The sequence below is a fragment of the Cetorhinus maximus genome, chromosome 21 (assembly GCF_964194155.1).
Source record: "Cetorhinus maximus chromosome 21, sCetMax3.hap1.1, whole genome shotgun sequence".
Lineage (NCBI taxonomy): Eukaryota > Metazoa > Chordata > Chondrichthyes > Lamniformes > Cetorhinidae > Cetorhinus > Cetorhinus maximus.
In genome coordinates, this window is record NC_135899.1 from 19,484,118 (window position 1) to 19,507,153 (window position 23,036).

The window sequence follows — 23,036 nt, forward strand, 5'->3', positions numbered from 1 at the left end:
TGAACAGGTTACATGTACAGAGTTACATATTTTTAATAAAATAGGTAACTACATAATAGTGATTTAAGGACTATTTCACTGACAGGAAAGTGATGAGACAGAGCAGACAAACCAGAGATAAATGATAACTGTGACTCCACATTTTTTTTGCAAAATATACTTTATTCCTAAAATATCTAAAAGAACATTTCAAAATGACCATCACAGACATTGCAATGATATTCAAATGATCATGTTGCACTCGGAGGAGCTTCAGTACAAGAGAAAGCCCATGACAAACATTCTAATGCAGCAACTGAACTACTTTTCACATGGTTAACACTGCCTGTTAATGGCATACATACCCGATCAGTTCACACATCACGTTCAATACAGACAGACTATCACATCAGTATTCACAACAGTGTCACATCATTTACATGCTCAAACAGTCTCGAAGCACGTTCACATTTTAACGTAAACGAAACCGGAAACACCCCTCCAATTTTATTACAGAGTACCCACTTGGATATGACAGTCTGGGAAATATTTACAGGCGTGTACCAACCCAGTCCAGTTATTCAGTGTTATTGAAACATGGTGAGAGTTTGAAGAAAGTCAAGATGACAGTTTTATCGCGATTACAAGAAACAAACCAATTAGAGATTAATATAAACAGAAAATAATGGAAATACTCAGCAGGCCAGGCAGCATGATAACGGCACTTGCTCACTGTCTGAGCCCAAATTGAAGACAGACGAGTATCACAGCAGCAGCTGGTCTTCCACCTCCCCTCCTACCGAAAGGAAATATCAGACTCACCGCTGAAAACCATGACAGCCGAAATGTCCATCACCGTGAAGAAGGGAGAGAATTCGGGAGGTTTGGGGGTGGAAATCTTGACAGCTGCTCATGCAGGAATAACACTAACTCCTGGGAATTTATACAAAGCGGGGAGCTTGTCATTTCCCCCACTTCACTTCCTCCCCCTCTTGTGCTTTTCTCTCTCTCTCCCACCCTCTGGAGAAATTATTTCCTGGACCCCCCGGGAAAGACTCCCCGGACCCCAGTTTGAGAATCACTAAACTGATTCATCTCAAACAAGCTGATGTCCCACCACCTTCCGCCTGTGGAGCAACATTACAGGCAGGAAGGTCACCGGGTTCCTGCAGTTCACAGCTCATTCTACCCTGTAAGTTCCTCTCTACAATTGAGCTTCTATTTGTTTCTTCTCTCCCCCTCCTTCTTTCCCCCAGCCCTACAGAGGTCCTCGCTGATCTTTCAGTTCCCAGTTCCCATACAGGGTTTATACCCGGAATGTTAACCTGGCTTCTCTCTCCACCTGTGACTGAGACCCACACCCATCAGTTTAAAGCTGGCAGGAGGCAGGGAGCCGGTGTGAAATTATGGGATGGATCTGTTAGTGACCTTGAATCCCGCAGATTCTCAGTGGTGCCCAGTTTTTCCCGCCGTCATTCAATCCCGGGCAGAAGATGGGAAAGATTCTCCCAGTGAAAGTGTGGGTGAAAGTGTGGAGATGGGACATGTTGTCCGCATTGTAAAATGACACCTGTCCACCCTCATAGTCCAGGAAAACCCCGATCTTCCGGGGATTCACACTCGGGGTGAGGGGGGTTTCAGAGGGGGAGGTGGCGGCTAAATAACCTCTTCCGGGATCCAGCCCCACAACCCACAATCCGGACTCGGGGATCAGGGAGATTCCCCCTTTCCTGTTCACAGACTCTCGGGCCACTCCGAGCCACCACCGAGTCTTCTCCCCCACCTCCACCTCCCAGTAATGTCTCCCTGATGTGAATCCCTCTGATCCCAGGACACAGACCCCGGGATCAAACCTCTCCGGGGTGTCAGGGAGCGGCTGCCGTTTGTCTCCGAGTCTCACACTGGTCCGGTCCTCAGACAGGATGAGCCGGGGATTCGCTGTGTTCAGATCCAGAGTCAGAGAGGCTGGAGCTGGGGGAAAGTTAAAATAACACAGTCAGTGATTTAGAGAGAGGGGCTGGGGAGGGGGAGAGAGTGTGAGGAAGGGGGAGAGAGAGAGAGAGAGAGGGAGAGAGAGAGAGGGAGAGGGAGAGAGGGAGAGGGAGGGAGAGAGAGAGAGAGAGAGGGAGGGAGAGAGAGCTGGAAAGAGATGGAGGGGGGGGAATGTGAAGTTGAGGAGAGAAAATGGCAGCAGAGGAGGGAGCAGGAACGTGGAGAGGGAGAGTGTGGGTGGACTGATAGAGAGGAAGAGGTGGGAGAGAGTGAGAGCAGGAGGGTTTGAGAACATGGGAGCCGGAGAGAGAGAGAGAGAGAGACCAGCATGACAGAGATTGGGAGAGTGGGTAAGAAAGAGAGGGTGGAGTAAAGAGAGCAGGGGGGGTGGCAGGAAGTGTGTGGGGATGTGAGAGTGAGATGGAGGGGTAGAGAGTGCAGGGGGGCAGGGAGAGTGCGAGGGTGAAAGTGAGATGAAGGGGTAGAGAGTGCAGGGGGGCAGGGAGAGTGCGAGGGTGAAAGTGAGATGAAGGGGTAGAGAGTGCAGGGGGGCAGTGAGAGTGTGATGGTGTGAGAGGGAGAACGAGATGGAGGAGTAGAGAGTGCAGGGGGGCAGGGAGAGTGTGATGGTGTGAGAGGGAGAACGAGATGGAGGGGTAGAGAGTGCAGGGGGTCAGGGAGAGTGCGAGGGTGAAAGTGAGATGAAGGGGTAGAGAGTGCAGGGGGGCAGGGAGAGTGTGATGGTGTGAGAGGGAGAACGAGATGGAGGGGTAGAGAGTGCAGGGGAGCAGGGAGAGCTTAAAGGCGTGAGAGAGAGAGCGAGCAAGAACTGGAGGGTGAACGCAAATCGGGCAGAGTGAAAAAGAGAGAAGGGGAGGAGATAATGGCTGATCTGATTGGATATATTCAATGACCCAGCCTCCACTGCTCGCCGGGGAAGAGAATTCCAAACACTAACCACCCTCTGACAGAAAACAAATTCTCCTCATCTCAGTCTTAAATGGGAGACTCCTAATTTTAAAACTGTCCCCTATTTCCAGATGCCTCTCCAAGGTAAATGTCCTCTCGGCATCCACCTTGTCAAATCCCCTCAGCGTCTTACACGATTCAGTAAGATCACCTCTCATCCTTCTAAACTCCAATGAGTAAAGGCCAAACCTGTTCTACCTTTTATCATAAGATAATCCATTCATCCCAAGAATCAGTCGAGCGAATCTTCTCTGAACTGCGTCTTATGTAACTATCTCATTTCTTAAGTAAGGAGATCAAAATGGTACACAGACTTCAGATGCAGTCTCACTAAGACCCTGTACAGCTGTAGCAACAATTGCATAGTTTAGTACTCGATTCCTCTTGCAATAAACATGAACATTCCATTTACCTTCCTAATCACTTGCTGTACCTGCAAAGTAATTTAGTGATTCATGTACCAGATTGTCCAGATCCCTCTCTACTGTAGTGTTCTGCTGTCTCCCTTGGTACATTGCAAGGCCAGGCCCCAAATTTGTTACAGCCCCAGGCAAGACCCTCAAATTTGGTTATGATCTGCTTAGTGACCATTAACTTTTTTATGTTAGTCGACCAAATTTGAAATCCCAGTTGCTTGCTAAGAGGATAAATCCATAAGATTCCATGTTTTGAAACAAACAGAAGAATTTTACTAACCAAGAGTCAACAATGCAAACAGATAATATTACCTCTTATATTCTAACATAAAGAATTAACATGAGGTAAACATTAATTAACAGGAAAACTGCGGTCGAACACACCACAAACCATATGGTTAATGACAGACACGAGTAAGGCAAATCACATGAACTTGCTCATAATCTGCCAAAATGTCAATTATCACCATTAAAAACCCCCCAGAATAATGGAGGATCAAAGGACAAATATCAACAAGGAACTGCAACACAATATTATTAGGTAAAAAAAGAGTACAAGAGAAATTAATGGGACCTAAAGGAGATAAATCCCCTGGACCTGATGATCTACATCCCAGAATGTTGAATGAGGTGGCTGTAGAGAAAGTCGGTGCATTGGTGGTCATCTTTCAAAATTTGAGTCACTTTGGAATTGTTCCTGCAGATTGGAAGGTGGCAAATGTAACCCCACTATTTAAGAAAGAAGGAAGAGAGAAAACAGGGAATTACAGACCTGTTAGCCTAACATCAGTCGTAGGGGCAATGCAAGAGCCTAAAATAAAGGATGTGATAACGGGACGCTTAGAAATAATGGGAAGCTTGGGCAGAATCAACATGGACTTGATGAAAGGGGAATCACGTTTAACAAACCCCTGTTGGAGTTTTTGGAGGATGTAACTAGGAGAATAGGGAAAGGGTAACTGGAGGATGTCGTTTATTCAGATTTTCAGAAAGCTTTTGATAAGGTTCCACAACAGAGGTGTGCAAACAAAATCAGAGCAAATGCAATTTGGTGGAATGTACTGGCATGGATTGAGAACTGGTTTATGGGCAGAAAACAAAGAGTAGGAATAAATGGGTCATTTTCAGGTGATCAGGCTGTGACTAGTGGGGTATCGCAAGAATAGGTGCTTGGGCCCCAGACATTCACAATCCATATCAATGATTTGAATGTTGGGATCAAATGTAATATTTCCAAGTTTGCAGATGGAAGTGTCAGTTGTGAGCAGGATGCAGAGATGATTGAAGGAGATTTGGAGAGGCTCAGTGAGTGGGCAAAAATGTGGCAGATGGAATTCAAGGTTGAGAAATGTGAGGATATCCACTTTTGTGGGAAAAACCAAAATGTAGGGTATTTCTTAAATGGAGAGAGGCTGGGAAATGTTAAGCATAAAAGGGACTTATGTGTCCATGTTCATGAGTCACTGAAAGCCGGTACAGCAAGGAATTTAGAAGGCAAATGCTATGTTGGCTTTTATTGCAAGATGATTTGGTTACAGGAGTAAAGGTGTCTTACTACAATTATATATCGCCTTGGTGAGACGGCATCTGGACTAATATGTGCAGCTTTGGTCTCCGAACATGAGGAAAGGTATATTTGCCATAGACTGAGTGTAATGAAGGTTCACAAATAAATTCCTGGAATGGAGGGATTATCCTGAAGATGCAGAAAATTTGGATTTATTTTAAAGTGCCAGCTAGGACCAGCAACTCGGTTGCCAAAGCATACACAGACAATCACAGCCTTACATGAAAGATAAAAACTTGTACAAAGGGCTCAGCTGTAAATTTGCTATTAGGAAATGGGAGACACACATGGGCAGGGACTCAGGATGACTCGATCAAGAGATGGGGAAGGCCATTTAACACCATTTGATAGCCCCGAAACACACCCAGTCAGCCCCCGTAAACCTTTTGTCTAGAACAAACGCATATTCTTTGTTGTCTCCCAAAAGGATAATGCCCAGTCTCTGCACTGCAATTACTGTACAAGAACACAATGATCAGATTATTGTGTTGTGGCCTTTATCTAACTAGCACCATTAAGTTGTAACTGGTAGTAAAAAAATATATATTAACTGTGCTCATTTGAACCTCGGTGGAGAAGCGCCTGGATTGCTCAGCGTGAGCTGCCCACATGTGTAATAAAGGAACCACTTGAATATTGCATCTGGACTCCGAGTGTTGAAATTTTGTACCAGAGTATTCCTCGGACCTTTCAGTCCTGTGAGCAAAGATTAAATAGACGGGTCCTTTGCTCTCTGGAGTTTAGAAAAATGAAAGGTGATCTCATTCAAACATACAAAATTCTGACAGGACTTGACAGGATAAATGCAGGAAGGGTGTTTCCCTGGTTGCGGTGGTGGGGCAGTCGAGAACTAGGGGACACAGTTTCAGATTAAGGGGCAGGTCATTTAAGACCAAGATGAGGAGGAATTTCTTCACTCAGAGGGTGATGAATCTTTGTAAGTTTCTGTCCCAGACGGTTGTGGAGGCTCAGTTACTGAGTATGCGCAAGACTGAGATGGATAGTTTTCTACATATTAAAAACATCAATGGATACGGGGATAGTGCAGGAAAATGATGTTGAAGTAGAGAATCAGCCATGATTTCATTGAATGCCAGAGTGGGCTGGAAGGGCTGGACGATCTACTCCTGCCAAGAGCTGTTCTACTCCAGTATCTTGAAAGGGTTAAACAATTTTAGTTAGAATTGCCTGTTAGTAACAATAAAATATAAGCAGAAAAGCAGAACGGGAGAATAGCAGATGTGGTTCAGACAGAATAAGAAAGGAGATGATGGGCAAGGCAGTAGAACAAAGAACAAGGCCAGGGAGTGAGTGGCTGTTGTAGTCTGGAGGCACAGACTCCTGCACAGTCAGCAGGAGATGGTGGTCTTGCGAGGATGAGAACAATGTCGCGTGTCTGTACACACGGGAAATAAGTGACAAAAGCCGAAGGCCTCTTTAAGCATATGATTGTGAATTGACAAGATTAGATTATGAGTCTGTGACTAATTGTGTATAAAAAGATTTCGCTGTAATCTGCACAGCTCGGTCAAGACTGCCCCACGCTGTCTCTCCCTACGTACGCTTGAATCACTAATGAAAGATCGTGGCCTGTACCTGAGTCTCCTGGTAGTTTGTAAGGCAAATTATAACCTGCTGACAGCAGTTCCACTCCAGCATCTCAACACAGGGACGGTCCCAGCACCTCAGCTGAGCTGCTGCACCAGCTGCTGCTCCCAACTCTTTTAACTCAATACAAATGAACACAAATGGTTGTTCACTGACCTTTGAATTCACCTGTTAACCTGTGATCTCCCAGCAGGGTTCAGCCCCCCTTGCCCTGAGACAGGATCTGAATGTATCAACCCTTGGTACATTCTGAACCTTAAATGTTACAATCTCCAGACAACACAAAGGTTATTCCCACAGGTGTGAACTTACAATCGCTCCACACCGAAAATACACAGTCAGAACTCCAACAATATAGTTTTAATCATCCTCTCTATTAAAATAATACGTTGCCTTGATATTCTTCCTGCCAAGTGGACAAGTTCATGAATTTGGACATTATAATCTACCCGATAAATTAACTAACAATTAATCTATCAAAATCCTTTTGTAGACTCTTCATGTGCTCTTAACAAGTTAAATTCCTAATATCTTTGTGTCATGAACAAATTTAACTACCAGACATTCGGTCCCTTCATCCAAGTCATTGATATAGATCGTAAATAGTTGAGTTCCCAGCGCTCATCCCTGTGTCACTCCACTAGTTACAGCTCAGCAACCCAAACACAGGAGCGGGATTGGGAGAGAGAGAGAGAAAAAACGTGTGAATAGAGAGAGGGGAGAGGGAGGGGGAGGGGAGGGAGAAAGGGTGATGAAGGAGTGAGAGATTGGGAGGGGTGGGGGTGTGGTCAATGAGTGGACAGAGTGGAGCCAGAGTTAGCTGAAGGGGACAGTGACAATGGTGGAAGGGGAGGGCTGAGATGGTGGAAGGGGGAGTGGAGAGAGGTTGGGAGGTGGAGCGGAGAGAGAGCAAGGGAGAGGGAGGGGAGAAAGAAAGCTGGAGGGTAAAGAGGGGGGGTTGCGAGGGACAGTGTGCGGGACAGGGAGGACAGGGAGAGTATGGGACCTAGATGAGGGAAGATGTGCGGAATGGGGAGGGAAGACTGACTGGAGGGAAGTGAGTGAGAGAGGGGATGGATGGGGAGTGGAGTATGTGTAGGAATGGACGGAGAGAAAGAACAAAGGCCACGGGACGGGAGGTGGAGGGGAGCAGGGGACCAGGAAAGTGAGATGAGAGAGAAAGCAGGTGAGGAAGGAGGGTTGTGAGGAAAATCTGCAGGGGGGGAGGCAGAGGGTGCATGGGAGCAAGAAATCGAGGAAGGGAGGACAGGTGGGGGGAGGTTAGAGGGAGTGGGTGGCGAGTATAGAGAGTGGGGGAGGGGAGAGAGCAGAGATGCGGGAGGAGCAAGTGCAGATTTGGGTGGGTGATATTGGGGAGACACTGGGTAGGTGAGCGTAGAGTGTGAAGGGGCCAGACAGCAGTGGGAGGGGTGTGGGCATTGTGTCATACAGTGTGGACAGGAGCATTGAGGAGCTGAGAAAAACACTGCTGCCTCCCCCATCTCCATATTGTAAACAGGAAAATAAATGTGCTCAGCTTTTCACTGTCGCCCACATCCATGTCCAGGAAACCCAAGGCTCAGGGCTTGAGTCTCAGGACATCCCAATTTTTGGACAGAGTCCAAAACAGCACCAACATTAGCAGATGGATGGCGCCTAACGCCTGTTTTCGGGACTGCCCTAGTCCCTTAAAAACATCCCAGCCCAATTATGAGTTGGACTAGATAACGGAATCTTATGGTGCAGAAGGAGGCCATTCAGCCCATCGTACTTGTGCAGGCTGTCCAATTTAATCTTCTAGTCCAGCTTTTTGCCCGGATCCCTGCATATTAGTCCATTTGAGAACATCTTCAATTCATTTTTGAAAGTTCCTATGAAATCCACATTTTCAGATAATGAATTGCAGATCATGAACATAGTCTGTGAGATTTCATTTTTGCTCATTACCCCTCTAATTCTTTTGGTGATTATTTTAAATCTTAGCCTTTAGTTACAGACACACTTACCAGAGTAAACAGATTCTCCTGATCTGCTCAATAAAGCCCCCATAATTCATATTCCTGCATTAAATCTCCCTTTAAACTTCTCTGTTCTCGGGAGAGCATTAGCAGCTTATCCAACTACCCTGTAAACTGAAGTCCCTCATCAGTGCTATTGTGCTGGTAAGTACCCCCTGTACCCTCTCCAATGTCTTGACATCCTTCCCAAAGTGTGGTGCCCAGAAATGCAGAAATTACTCCTCCAGAGTCCTATTTGACGTGCTCATTGGTGCAAACACTGTACCTGAAACTGCTCCTTTCTATACCCGTGCACTTGCACACGAGGGACATGTTCACCATCCAGATTTTCTCATCCAGAAGGCAATCAAGAGTCAACAGCAGATGCTCCAAGGTGACATGGAGACACAGAGGGAGGGGTTGAAATTTGTCATGGACGGTTGTGTGACTTGGACAACACTGAAGTAGCAGCTTGGAACACATTCCACTCAATATCTGTTTCCATTAACTCCGATGGAGATTGATATTGAGCACGATGTAAGCTGGGTTACTGATTTACTGTCTGATTTTCACATATTGCGTTACCATCCAAACAAGGTTTACTCTTTCTGAAACTCTTTTTCAACTGTTTAAAAATAAAGACAGTTTTAACTAAACACACAGACATTTCAGGACATGTCATTGAGGTGGTGGCTCACCAACAGGCACTCCATCTACAGCAACTTTCATAGACAATGGCCTCTCTGGATATGTGTGAATAGCTTTCTTACTGCCTTATCAAGATACAGATATTACATCCATAGCTGGCATACACCTGGAGATATCCCCTGCTGAGAGCAGGAAATGACCACATGCAGGTGGAGGGATTGATAAAGCATGAAACACAATTGGATGACCCGAATCAAGGTATTAACTTATATATCAAGGGACCAGGGTCAGAAAGGGATATAAAGCCACAGCCACAAGGACAGCCAGGAAAGCGTGACGTGATCAGTCACAGGAAGTCGTGCAGGAGAAGTCATTCAGCAGACTGACCACGTGGGAATGGGTTCCGACAAGCGGATCTCACTGAACAACTGGTGTTGGAAGTGTATATTATTGCATGGTTGGTTAATAAAGGTTTTGAGGGGTTGTTTAGGTTGGGCCTGTACACATCAGATCTCAGGGTCGGGAGGGCATGTGGAGGTGGATCAGAATAATGCCCAGTGGAACGAAGGGAGGTTCAAGCATGACAGAGGGGAGTGGAAAGCTGATATTGGGTGGGTTAATGTGATGGGGGGAAGTTGGTGGGTGGCAGGGGGAAGGGTAGAAGTTGGCGGATGAAGTTTGGAAGGTGACACACACCATTCTTCAAATCTGGCGTTGACCACGCAGTTAGTCAGTAAGTAAGATGCCTCGAAGTGGGAGCAAGGTCTTTTTGGTGGGTGGTGCTCAAGGTCAGCGCAAATGGCCGACTAAAGGCACACCCTAATAATTATGAGGTAACTGGATGTCATCCATGCTCAGTCGTGTTCTCCCCTCTATGGTGAAGCCCACACGTCAGCAGGTTTATGCCCATCTCATCACATCGAGATCCCAGCAAGGTATGGAGCTTCCATTCATTCTGTCCATTCGCCATCAGCTGCAGTCAGAGGCAGGGATGAATGGAGAGAGAGAGGTGGAAGCCTCCAAGGAGCACGGGTGGTGGCCAACTCATGACTCCAAAACTCCATACCCCCAACTGAATGGTCATGCCTGACAAGGGCTCATGTGTTTAGTCTTTCTATGTTACCAAGGCAATGGTCTCTCTGTAGGGTCTCGAGGGTAGTGGAGGGTATTAAAGGAACTATCTCGGTGATTGCCGGGCAGGATCCTCAGGGACAAGGAATACCCCAAGCAAAAATGGCTGATGATGCCAGTTCACCACCCGCAGAGTACTGCTGAGGAGATACAATGATGGCTATACCCCCACCAGGTCCCTGACTGAGCAGATGATTGAGCTCCTAAAGATGAGGTTCAGATGCTTGGATGGCTCAGGCAGTGCTTTCCCATACTGAGAATGTCTCAGATCATCATTGTCTGCTGCACCCTGCACAGCCTCGTGATACAAAATGGGGATGTGTTGCCTGTGCGAGACATGGGGAAGCAAGATGTCTGCTCCGATGAGAAGGACAATGAAGGGGATGGGAGGGCCAGGATGTGGCCAAACCACATGCAGAGGCTATAGCTGGAATATGATGTGGTAGACAGGCCCATACCAATCTGATAGTTACCAGATTCCGGGCAGAGTAAGCTTCCGGGACATTTGTTGAACTTTTTGGTTTTCTATCCTTTGGAGGCTGGAAGGCCCCAGCACCTTCTTGCTTACTGACCATAGGTTTCGCAAATGTACCTTTATTTATGAGAGCAGAATTAAATTGCAGTAGTGACATCTTCCCTGCTGTTGGTTTGAGCCTTGCATGTGCTCAACTATAATAAAATGCTGAACCCTGGCGCCAAATGCGCTTATTAGGATCTGCACCATCTCCTGCAACCTCAGGCACCTGTAAGTAGAATTGTGATTTCAGCAATGCACTGACAAAGTCCTGAACACGACAGATTGGAAGGAATGTCAAATCTAAACTTTCCTGAGATGCACTATCCTGATTGGGCATTCTGAATACACTTGTGTGTCACTGACTGAAAGCTGACGCATTGATCCCAAGTGAAGCCCTAGATGGGTCCATTATTAAAGAAGTTCAAGGCGGGCGTGACCTTCAATGCCACCAGCATTGGATTCCCTCCAAGCCCTTATGGCCGCAGCTCATTGTGGAGAAGCTGGCAGATAGATCCCGGGATCTACGAAGCCACCTCCAGCATTGCCTTTCACCCATTTGTAGATAAGAGCACCGCCTGTGATACACCTGTGGCCAGGCCAATGGCCGCCATCTTGACTTCCCTGAGGCCGGCTCTTGCTAACCCTGACACCTGCTCTCAAAGGGGAGCCGACCTAGCAGAGAGCTCTTTCAACCATAACCAGACAGGGAGGAGCAACATGAGAACGTTTGACCCCTATAAATCGCTGCTCCATGCATATTGATGAGAAATTATCATGTTCCTGCGCCCCCCCCCCCCGCCAGTCACCACTCACACATCATAATCGCATATCCTTTGACATGTTTATCATGCCAACAAGTTTAGGGGTTACTTTGTAGTCCTTTCACTGAGTGCCTCACCTGCACTATGCTTTGCTGAGGTGGAAGGCCCCTGACCCTCCAGTCACAGAGACCCCTACAAGTCTGAGTCTCAGATGGACTTTAGCTTAAGTGGAAGACCGTGATCTGTCATTGTGACACCCACAGTCAAGGAAAACTTCTTTCCTGCATGGACCCTGCACAGGACAGTTAAAGCTGCTGATCATTCACATGGATCTCCTCACAGTCCTCAGCACAGGTCCAATCGACACTCCCTCTCCTCGTGCTCTAAACAAGCAATGATCCTTCAATGATATCCAATGCACTTTGGTTAGACACATGGCAGCATGATATCATCGCCATAACAGAAACCTGGCATACGGAGGGGCGAAAATTGCAGATTACCATCCCTGGATATAGAGTTTTCAGGCAGGGTAGAGAGGGGGATAAAAAAGGTGGGGGTGTAGCATTATCGATTCAAGAATCAATGACAGCTGAAAGGAGGGATGACATCCAAAATGAAGCATCAAATAAGGCCCTATGGGTGGAGCTCAGAAATAAAAAAGGGGCAGGCACACTACTAGGAGTGTACTCAGGCCCCCAAATGGTGGAATGGGACAAATATGTAGGCAAATTTCTAAGTGCAAAAACAATAGGACGGCAATATTTGGATGCTTTAGCTACCCTAATATGAATTGGGATGCAAACAGTGTGAAGGGCACAGAGGGCACAAAATTCTTGAACTGCATTCAAGAGAACTTTCTTAGCCAGCACATAACAAGCCCAACGAGAGGGGGCGCAATTCTAGATTTAGTCTTAGCAAATGAACCTGGGCAAGTGGATGAAGTAGCAGTGGGTGACCATTTTGGAGATACTGACCATAAGACAGTTAGATTTAACACCATTATGGAAAAGGGTAAATAGAAAGCAGGGATAAAAGTTCTAAATTGGGGGGAGACAAATTTTACAAAGCTGAGAGGTTAATTGGCGAAAGTGGCCTGGGTAGAGTCATTAGACGGGAAAATGTTGTCAAAAGCAAGATTCTATGGGCACAGTGGAGACATGTCCCCATAAAAAGAATGGTGATACTGACAAATCTAGAGCCCCCAGGTTACACAGAAGCAGACAGGTCAAGATGAAGCAAAAAAAGAAGGCTCATGGCAGTCACAAAAAGCAAGTCTAGAGGAGTATAGAAAGTACATGGGTGAAGTAAATATGTAAATTAGGAAAGCAAAGCGAGGATTTGCAAAAATGTTGGCAGGTAAAATCATATAAAACCCTAAGGAGATTTGCCAGTACATTAAGAGCAAAAGAATAACTAAAGGAAGGGTAGGGCCTATCAGAGATGTACATGGTAACCTGTGCGTTGATGCTGAGGATGTGGGCAGGGTTCTCAATGCGTACTTTGTCTTAGTCTTCACTAAAGAGAGGGATGATGCAAACATTCTAGTTCAAGAGGAGTAGTGTGAAATATTAGATAAAATAAGTATAGTGAGAGAGGAAGTAATGGAGGAACTGACATCCTTGAACGTGGATATATAACCAGGACCACATGGATTGTATCTCGGGTTGTTAAAAGAAGCCAGGGAGGAAATAATGGATGCCCTGAGGATTATGTTCCAATCCTCACTAGAGACAGGTGAGGTACCAGATGGTTGGAGGTCTTTGAACATTGTACCATTATTTAAAAAGCTTGTGAGGGATTGGCAAGAAAATGATAGGCTGGTCAGCCTGACTTCAGTTGTGGACAAATTATTGGAATCAATTCTGAGAGGCAGGATAAAGTGTCACTTAGAAGGGCATTGATTGATCAGGAATAGCCAGCATGGTTGTGTAGGGGAAGATCATGTCTTACTAACTTAATCGAAATTTTTGAGGAACCAACAAGCAGGATTGATGAGGGTAGTGGAGCAGACATTGTCCACATGGATTTTAGTGAGGCATTTGACAAGGTCCCACATGGCAGACTGGTCAGGAAAGTGAGATCACATGGGTCACAGGGAAGGTGGTGAGTTGGATCCAAAATTGGCTCAGCAACAGGAAACAAAAGGTAATGGTCGATAGATATTTTTGCAAATGGAAAATGGTTTCCAGTGGTGATTGACAGGGCTCAGTGTTGGAGTCCTTGCTGCTTGTTGCATATATTCATGGTTTGGGCGTAAATGTGGGAGGTATGATTGGGAAATTTGCTGATGACACAAACATTTTCCCTGTAGTTGGAAGTGTAGAGGGTAGCTGTTATCTCCAGAATTATATCAATGGTTTTGTTGAGTGGAAAAATTGAATTCAATCCGGATAAGTGTGTGTAATGCATTTGAGGTGGGGCTGAGGAACGTTGGCGTGTATGCCGCATATCCTGGAAGGTGGCAGTACAAGTGGGTACAGTGGTCTAGAAACCATATGGAATGCTTTTCTTTATTGGATGAGGTATTTAAGTCCAAGGCAAAGACGTTGTGATGGAACTGTATCAGATGCTGGTTACCACAGGGCACAGATTTACAGTGATTGGTAAAAGGATTAGAGGGGAAATGAGGAAAATATTTTGCACCCAGAGGGTGATGGGCGTCTGGAAGTCTTGGCCTGGTTGGTGATTTAGGCTGAAATACTCAACTCATTTGAAAGGTACCTGGATCTGCACCTGAAGTGTTGTATCCTGCACAGCTATGTACCAGGAGCTGAAAATTGGGATTAAAATGAGCGGCTAGTTTCTTTTTTCTTTGGCTGGCGCAGGCCTCTTACTGCGCCGTAACTTTTCTATCATTCTATGGTTGCAAACCTTTTATGTGAGGCCTACTGCCACCTTTGATAATGGAGATAAAGTAGACGAGCACGCCACCAAAATCTCCATGTGCGGTCGACAAAGGATTTAGGCAAATGCACAAACATCTCTTTAATATTACACCCAAATCCCTCTTGCAGTCAAGAATAATGTGCAGCCTCTGATTTTCTACTGTTAAGAAGACAGCGTAGAGCTTCAGTCTCTTAGCCTTAAAACTGCATCCGTGCCACTCACATAGCAGATTTAACACTGATTGAGTACTCGTGGCAACCACCACATCTCAAATCAGGGCAACAGCTGCAGGAGAAACAATGACCTCGATGATCCATCTTGGTCTCCTTCCAACGTTACCAATGTCATAGATGCCAGTCTTCAGCTGAGGCAACTGACTGCACATGATCACAAGTAAGGGATGAACTCACTGGAAACAGCAAAGGCAATGGACACTAACAACATCCCAGCTGTAGTACTGAAGATTTTAACTCTGAAATTAGTGACACCCATAGCCAAATTGTTCCAGTCGACTTACAACACAGCCATCTGCTCGACAATGTGGGAAATTGCCCAAGTATATCCTGCCAACAAAAAGCAGGACAAATGCAATGTGGACAATCAATGGTCCAACAGTCTACTCTCAATCTTCAGGCAAGTTGTAGAATGTGATGTTGACAATGCCATCAAGTGGCACTTACACAGCAATAAAATGCTTATAATCCTCTGTTTGCGTTCCACCAGAGCCACTTGAAATCGAATCAGTTAGATAAAAATGAAATAAAGATGGGCAGGTGATGTGTTGCAGTTGCAGCAGGTGGGGACCAGAGGCTACCCGTCTGATTTACGGCAACCACATCTGCAGTAAGTGTCTGCAGCTTGAGGAACCTCAGCTCTGAGCTGATCCACTGGAATCCGTGATTTGGACAGTGCAATGCACTGAAGAGGGGTAAAGTTACCAGAACATTTTGTTCCAGGAGGCAGTGACACCCTTAGGTATTCCGATTTGTTCAGTGGTCAGGGAAAGGGAAGAAAGTCAGGTTAGAAAGTCCAGCCTTTGCAATTGCCCAACAGATTCAAAGCCCTTGCACCTCATGTGGACGAGAGCATGAATGCAGGGAAGATGAGCAAACTGACTATGGCACAGTGGTGCAGGAAGCTATCCAAATGCAAAAAGGAATGTCATTGTAGTAGGGGACAGGTTAGTTAGGGGGATAGAAACTCTTCACTTCAGGCAAGTGCATGCATTCCAAAGGCTGTGTTGCCTGCCCTGTGCCAGAGTCAAAGTAATCCTCTCAGGGCTGGCGAGGAACTTGGAGTGGAAGGAAAAGCATTCAGTTCTTATAGTCCCCGTGGATACTCATATTGATAGGACTAAGAAAGAGGTTCTACTGAAAGAGTATGTGCAGTTAGGCACTAAATTCAAAGGTAATAATCTCAGCCTGAGGCATCAGCTGATTGGCATGGATCGAATACGATCAGAGAATTGGATGTGTGGCTCAAAGATTGGTGTTGGAAAAATGTGTTTCAATTCATGGGGCACTGGCACTAATGCTGGGGAAAAAGTGAGTGAAACTATTAGAATGGCCTTCACTTGAACCACGCTGGAACCAGTGTCCTGGCAAATTGTACAACTAGGTCTGTGGAGAGGACTTTAACCTAAAGAGTGGGGGAGGGGGAGGAATTGTTCATGTGTGGGGAGGTTTTGAACATCCATGAAGGCCCTGCCTTTTCAACCTCACCCCACACCTGAGGTGTGGTGACCCTCAGGTTAAACTCACCACCAGTCGTCTCTCTCTAATGAGAGCGCAGCCGATGGTCCTCTGGGACAATGTTGACTTTCACTTCACAGTTTTCATTTCCTTACTTAAGGGAGTTATATTTATGTCTTCGAAGCAGTTCAGGGAAGGTTCGCTAGGCTGATTCCTGGATGAAGGAGTTGTCTGATGAAGAAAGGTTGAGACATTTAACCCTATACTCTTGAAGTTTAGAAAAATTAGAGGTGATCTTAGTGAAACATATGTGATTCTGAGGGAGCTTGATAGTGTTGATAGTGGGAGGATGATTCCTCTTGTGAGGGTATCTAGAAGCAGTGGACATAGTTTATAAATCAGGGGTCTGTCTCCCTTTTGAGATAGAGATGAGAAGGAATTTCTTCTCTTTGAGGGATGTTAGCCTTTGGAATTCTGTTCCACAGACAGCAATGGAGACCAGGCTGTTGTATAGACTCAGGGCTGAATTAGACAGATTTTTGAATGACAGTGGAGTTAAGGGCTATAGGGAACAGGGAAAAAGGGCAGTTAAAGCCACAGTTAAATGAGCCATGATCTTATCAAATGGCGGGACAGGTTTAATGGGCCAAAAGGCCTCCTGCTGCTCCTATTTCTTATAATCTTATGATGATCATACGACCACAACCCCTCACTGGAGGAACGTTGGATTTCCTGTTTCCCCCACACCCCTGGAACTTTGAAGCTCATTTATTTCCTTCACAACTGGAATTATAGTTAGGAAAATTAATATAAAAGTTTTACCAGGGTCAATGGAATTGATCATTTCCCTCCAAGCTCTGTACTGTAAAGGTCCTATGTACTTTCCGAAAGACAGGGCTGCAACATCTGCTACTGAGAGTTTCGGAGTGTCATCACTAATCCTGTAAATATTAAAGAATTAATGCTATAAATTGATCCCATTTGAGCATTTTAGACATGATTTAAATGGTGAAGCTACCCCAAAATGCATATCTTTCAGCATTTTTCATATTAGAACAAATGTGATAGAAAGTGAAATTTCTCTCTATAACTGAGCAAAAGATAACTTGGAAATGCAAGGGCAGAGGATGGAAACACTCATGTCCTGCAAAGGCCCACAGCCTGATAACAAATTAGTTGCTTGTATATCACAGATCACAGGAGAAGATAAACATTTAGCCTGTCCACTTGCTCTATTACAAACAAAGCTTGTAGAATAAAAGCAAAGGCTGAAAACATCAACCCAACTCTCCGAGACACCTGCGCTCCTCTACTTCTGGCCAATTGAATATCCCTGATTTTAATCGCTTCACCATTGGCAGCTGGACCTTCATCTGCCGAGGCCCTGAGCTCTGAAATTCCTTCTCTAAACCTTTCTGCCTCTCTATTTCTCTTTCTTCCTTTAAGGCATTTTAAAATGTACCTCATCTTTGGTATTAATATCTCCTTGTGGTTTGGTGCAAATATTCCTTTATATCTTAAAACACGTTTCTGCTGTTGCGTTGATTTTTTTCATTCATTCACATGGTGTGGGCTTCGCTGGATAGCCCAGCATTTATTTCCAATCACTAACTGTCCCTTTAGAAGGTGGTTGTGAGCTGCCTTCTAGAACCCCTGCAGTCCAAGTGGTCTAGGTACACCCACAGTGCTGTAAGAGAGGGCGTTCCAGGAATTTGATCCAGTGGCAGTGAAGGAATAATGATATAGTTCTAAGTCAGGATGGTGAGTGGCTTGGAGGGGAGCTTCCAATTAGTGGTGCTCCCACTCATCTTCTGCACGTGTCTTTCTAGATGGTAGCAGTCATGGATTTGGAAGGTGTTGTCTAAGGAGGCATGGTGAGTTCCTGCAGTGCATCTATTAGATGGTACACACTGCTGCCACTGTTCGTTGGTGGTGGAGAGAGTTAATGATTGTGGATGGGGTGTCAGTCAAGTGGGCTGCATTGTCCTGGATGATGTCAAACTTTTTGAATGTTATCGGAGCCGCACTCATCCAGGCAAGTGGAAAGTTCATCGTGCTCCTGAAATGTGGCTCGTAGGTGATGGGCAGGCTGAGTTACTCATCGCAGGATTCCTAGCCTCTGACCTGTGCTTATAGCCATTGTATTTATATGGTTAGTCCAGTTCAGTTTGTGCTCAATGGTATCCCTCAGGATGTTGATAGTGGGAGATTCTGTAATGGTAATAGCAAGCGACGGAATATCAAGTGGCGATGGTTAGATTCTCTCATGTTGGCGATAGCCATTGCCTGGCACTTGTGTGGGGAAAATGTTACTTGCCAGTTGTCAGCCCAAGCCTGGATATTGTTTAGGTCTTGCTGCATTTGGACATGCAGTGCTTCAGTATCTGAGGAGTAACAAATGGTGCTGAACATAATGCAATCATCAGCGAACGTCCCCACTTCTGACCACATATGATGGACGGAAGGTCAATGATGAAGCAGTTGAAGATGGTTGGGCATAAGACAGTGCCCTGAAGAACTCCTACAGTGATTTCTTGGAAATGAGATAATTGACCTCCAACAACCACAACCATCTTCTTTTGAGATAGTTATGACTCGAACCAGTGGAGAGTTTTCCTCCGATTACTATTGACTCCAGTTTTGCTAGGTTCCTTGATGCCACACTCGGTCAAATGATGTAATGTTCAGTCACTCTCACCTCACCTCTGGAGTTCAGCTCTGCTGTCCATGCTTGAACCAAGATTAAAATGAGGTCAGGAGCTGAGCAACCCTGGCAGAACCCAAATTGAGCGTCAGTGAGAAGGTTATTGCTTAGTAAGTGCCACTTGATAGCAATGTTGAAGACCCCTTCCGTCACTTCACTGATGATCGAGAGTAGACCTACGAGGCAGTACTTGGCCAGGTTAGATTTGTCCTGCTTTTTGTGTACATGATATACCTGAGCAATTTTCCACATTGCCGGGTACATGCCAGTTGTACTGGAACAGCTTCGCTAGGGGTGCGATAAGTCCTGGAGCACAAGCCTTTAGTACTATTGCCAGAATATTGTCAAGCCCCATGGCCTTTGCAGTATCCAGTGCCTTCAGCCATTTCTTAATATTACGCGGAGTGAATCAAATTGGCTGAAGACAGGCATCGGTGATGCTGCGGACTTCTGGAGAAGGGCGAGATGGGTCATCCACTGGGCACATCTTGCTGCAGATGGTTGCAAATACTTCAGCCTTAATCGTTTGCACTGATGCGCTGGGCTCCCCATCATTGAGGGTGGGGTATTTGTGAACTCTTCTCCTTACGTTAGTCGATTAATTGTCCACCGCCATGCAACGCTGGATGTAGCAGGACTGCAAAACTTTGATATGATCCATTGGTTGTGAGATCACTTATCTCTGTCTATCCATTGCCGCTTCCGCTGTTTGACATGCAAGGAGCCCTGGGTTGTAGCTTCACCATGTTGACACCTCATTTTTAGGCATGCATAGTCCTGCTTCCGGCATGCCCTCTTGCACTCTTATTCAACCAGGGTTAATTCCCTGCAAGGCTCCTGACCAAACCCAGTGGAGATAATAGTCGAGTGCAGGATATGCTGAGCCATGAGGTCGCAGAGTGTGGTTTAGTACAAATCTGCTGCTGCTGATGGCCAACAGCGCCTCATGGATGCCCAGTTTTGAATGAGGGTATCCTCAATGTGAAGGCAGGAGTTCATCTCCACAAGGACTGTGCGGTGGTCACTCCTACTGCTGCAGAGATAAACAGATGCATGTGCGGTAGGCAGATTGGTGAGGATGAGATCAAGTACGTTTTTATCCTCGTGTTGGTTACCTCATCACCTGCCACATACCCAGTCTAGCAGCTATGTCCTTTGGGACATAGCCAGCTCGGCCAGTAGTGGCGCTTTATGAAAAAAATCGTTCATGAGATGTGGGCATCGCTGGCTAGGCCAGCATTTACTGCCCATCACTAACTGCCCTTGAAAAGTTGGTGGTGAGCTGCCTTCTTGAACTGCTGCATGCCATGTGGTGTAGGTACAGCCACAGTGCTGTTAGGGAGGGAGTTCCATTAACGAGTCACTCTTGGTGATGGTCATTGAAGTGCCCGATCCAGTGTATATCCTGCACCCTTGCCACTCTCGGTGCTTCTTCCAAGTGGCGTTCAACATGGAAGAGTACTGATTCATCAGCCAAAGAGTATGTGAGGGAGGGGTGGGGGGAGGGTGTTGGCAAACGGGTTGCTACGTGGTCATCATCAGTATGTTTCCTTGCCCATATTTCACCCGATGCCATGAAACTTCATTGGGTTCCGAGTCGATGTTAAGTACTCCCAGGGCAACTCCCTCCAAAATTTATACCACAGTGCCGCCACCTCTGCTGGGTCTGTCTTCTCGGTGTTAAGGATACAGGTCAAGGTTCATTACTGGAATAAAAACAAAACCTGTTCCCACTTAACATGTGACTGTCTGGGTTTGGTCAGGAGCCTTGCAGGGACATGGATGGTCGACACCATGGAAACATGGACGGTGTGGCTCTCTCAGGGTCAGTCGGAAGGCCACAGCCGCACCAACAGCAGTCTGCAGCCTGCAAGTGAGCACTTCAGGACGGCATGGCATCTTGCAATTTAATACAATCATGTGGACCAGTTATATGAAATCTAATTTAATATCTGCAATAAAACATGTCATAACAATAAAAGACTGGTGCTTAAACCATAAGCAGAGTTATTGTCGCCCGATGAACGGCACTTTAATGTTGCGATTGTAAGTAGAAAAGAAATTCATAACAAAACCTTTCTGAGTTATTTTACCAAATTGTGCAGAGTTTCAGCAGAAAACATGTCCTACCTTCTCTTCCGACAAGCTTCCTCCTGAAATAAATGAATCACGAACAGTGAGGAGCACAGTAACAGATTTAGAATCATAGAAAGTTTACGGCACAGAAAGAGGCCAGTCGGCCCATCCTGTCTGCGCCAGATGAAAAACAAGCCACCCAGCCTCATCGCACTTTGCATCATTTGATCACCAGCCCTGCAGTTTACAGCACTTCATGTCAATATCCAGACAGCTTTTAAATGAGCTGAGGGTTTCTGCCTCTACTACTCTTACAGGCAGTGAGTTCCAGATCCCATAACCGTCTGGGTGTAAAGGTTTTTCATCATCTTCCCTCTCATCTTTCTATGCACTTTAAATCTGTGCCCCCTGGTCACTGACCTCTCTGCTAAGTAAATAGGCCCTTCCCCACCCACTCTATCAGGCCCCTCACAATTCGGTATATCTCAAATCTCCCCTCAGTCTCCTCTGTCCCAGGGAGAACAACCCCAGCCTTTCCAATCTTTCCTCATAGCTGCAATTTTCTAGTCCTAGTAACATCCTTGTAAATCTCCTCTGTACCCTCTCTAATTCAATTACTTTTCTGTCATGAGGTAACCAGAATTGCACACATTTCAGGAGGACATAAACAGGGCGGCTGGTGAAATGAGCAGACTCAGAGCATGTTAGATTCAACACGGAAGTGTAAAGTGATGCATTTTGGCAGGAAGGTTGTGGAGAGTCAAATAAACTGGAACTCAACATCAGTCCCGCTCACAGACACAGTGACTCTCACACACCGTAACAGACACACCCACACACTCACAACATGAACTGGAACTGGATTACAATGGGCGGTCCAGGTGAAAAATAAACTTGGCAACACGGAAATAATCACAAAGCAAGTGTGAAGATCAAGAAAACTCATTCTCTGGAGGTTACAGGTATTCTCGGGAATCTACAGACAATGTGGAAGCCGATTATTTCGGGGAGACCGCAAAACTGCCACGAAACAGACAGAAATGTGCTTAACTCCGTTTTTATTTATTCAGTAAATTCTATATTTATTCCACAGTTATCAGTTACTTTGTGACTGTGTGAAGTTTCATTGAACTGACCCGCAATATATTCCCTCACCTTTAAAAATATCAACTCGTCCTTTTGCTCCATCTGTTTCTGCAACTTTGAGAGCTTCTCCTCAATAGAATTTAAATTCTCTTCAATCGCTCGAAGGTTTTTCTCCATTCTTTCTAGAATCCTCTCCTCTTCTTCCCTGAGATCTCTGAGTAGTCGCTGCTCTTTCTCAGTGAGAATCTGGTGCATTTTAGTGAACTCGGATGTGATGTGGGTCTGCAGACTGCTCGACTGTTCCTATCAAATGAAATGTGAAACATAATTAATGTCCCGCGATAAAGGGAGCAAAACTGACCGAGATCCCAGAAAACCAGCACAGGGAGACCTTACCCTGACTTCGGAAATCTTCCGCTTCTGTTTCTGTTCCGTTTCTAGAACCGCCGATTTCTTCTGTGTGAGAGAATCAAAGGAAGATTTCAGCTGACCCTGGGATTGGGAGAGAAAATCACAGAATTGAAGTGTTAGACCATGAAAATGTGATAAAACTATCAACTTAGAAAATATATCCCCTTTTACCTTGTAGATTTCAACAGCTTCTTTAATCGGCAGGAAGTTGTGAGATTTGTGTTCCCGCGAAACTACACAAGTGACACAGATCAATTTCTTGTCAGTTTCACAAAACAGCTTCAGTTCTTCCTGATGTTCCTCACAGTGAAGTTTGCTTTCCTTCTCTTTCGGATCCAGCATTAATTTTCGAACTTTCTCGGCCAGATTCGCTAAGGCCCGATTTACCCTGAGGTTTCTTTCCGGAAACTCCTCTCTACATTCCGGGCAGGAGTTTTTCTCCTTCTTTTCCCAACACTGGGTGATACAGGAGCGGCAGAAGTTGTGTCCACATTCCAGTGAAACCGGATCAGTGAAGAAATCAAGGCAAATGGAACAAATTGTCTCCTCGGTCAAATTCTGGACCTGTTCTCTGAAAGCCATGTTCACACTCAGCAC

The 23,036-nt window shown here is 45.7% G+C and overlaps 1 protein-coding gene across 1 annotated transcript; it reads right to left on the reverse strand.

Annotated features, from left to right (window-relative positions):
* Nucleotides 1-141: 141 nt before the first annotated feature.
* Nucleotides 142-23,036, reverse strand: LOC144695733 (zinc-binding protein A33-like). Its single transcript, XM_078566692.1, has 6 exons — nt 22,611-23,036; nt 22,425-22,520; nt 22,098-22,331; nt 20,997-21,019; nt 16,985-17,103; nt 142-1,950 (listed from the first exon to the last, which is right to left on the reverse strand). Exons 1-6 carry the CDS (start codon nt 23,019-23,021, stop codon nt 1,400-1,402), a joined length of 1,434 nt encoding a protein of 477 aa, XP_078422818.1. The 5' UTR covers nt 23,022-23,036; the 3' UTR covers nt 142-1,399.

Bases quoted from the DNA above. Each gene is read 5' to 3' on its own strand.
- LOC144695733 (XM_078566692.1), bottom strand. From the start codon at position 23,021: ATGGCTTTCAGAGAACAGGTCCAGAATTTGACCGAGGAGACAATTTGT. The intron at 22,521-22,610 runs GTAAAAGGGGAT...TCCCAATCCCAG, and splicing joins AAGCTGTTGAAATCTACAAG to GGTCAGCTGAAATCTTCCTT. The intron at 22,332-22,424 runs GTAAGGTCTCCC...TTCATTTGATAG, and splicing joins GGAAGATTTCCGAAGTCAGG to GAACAGTCGAGCAGTCTGCA.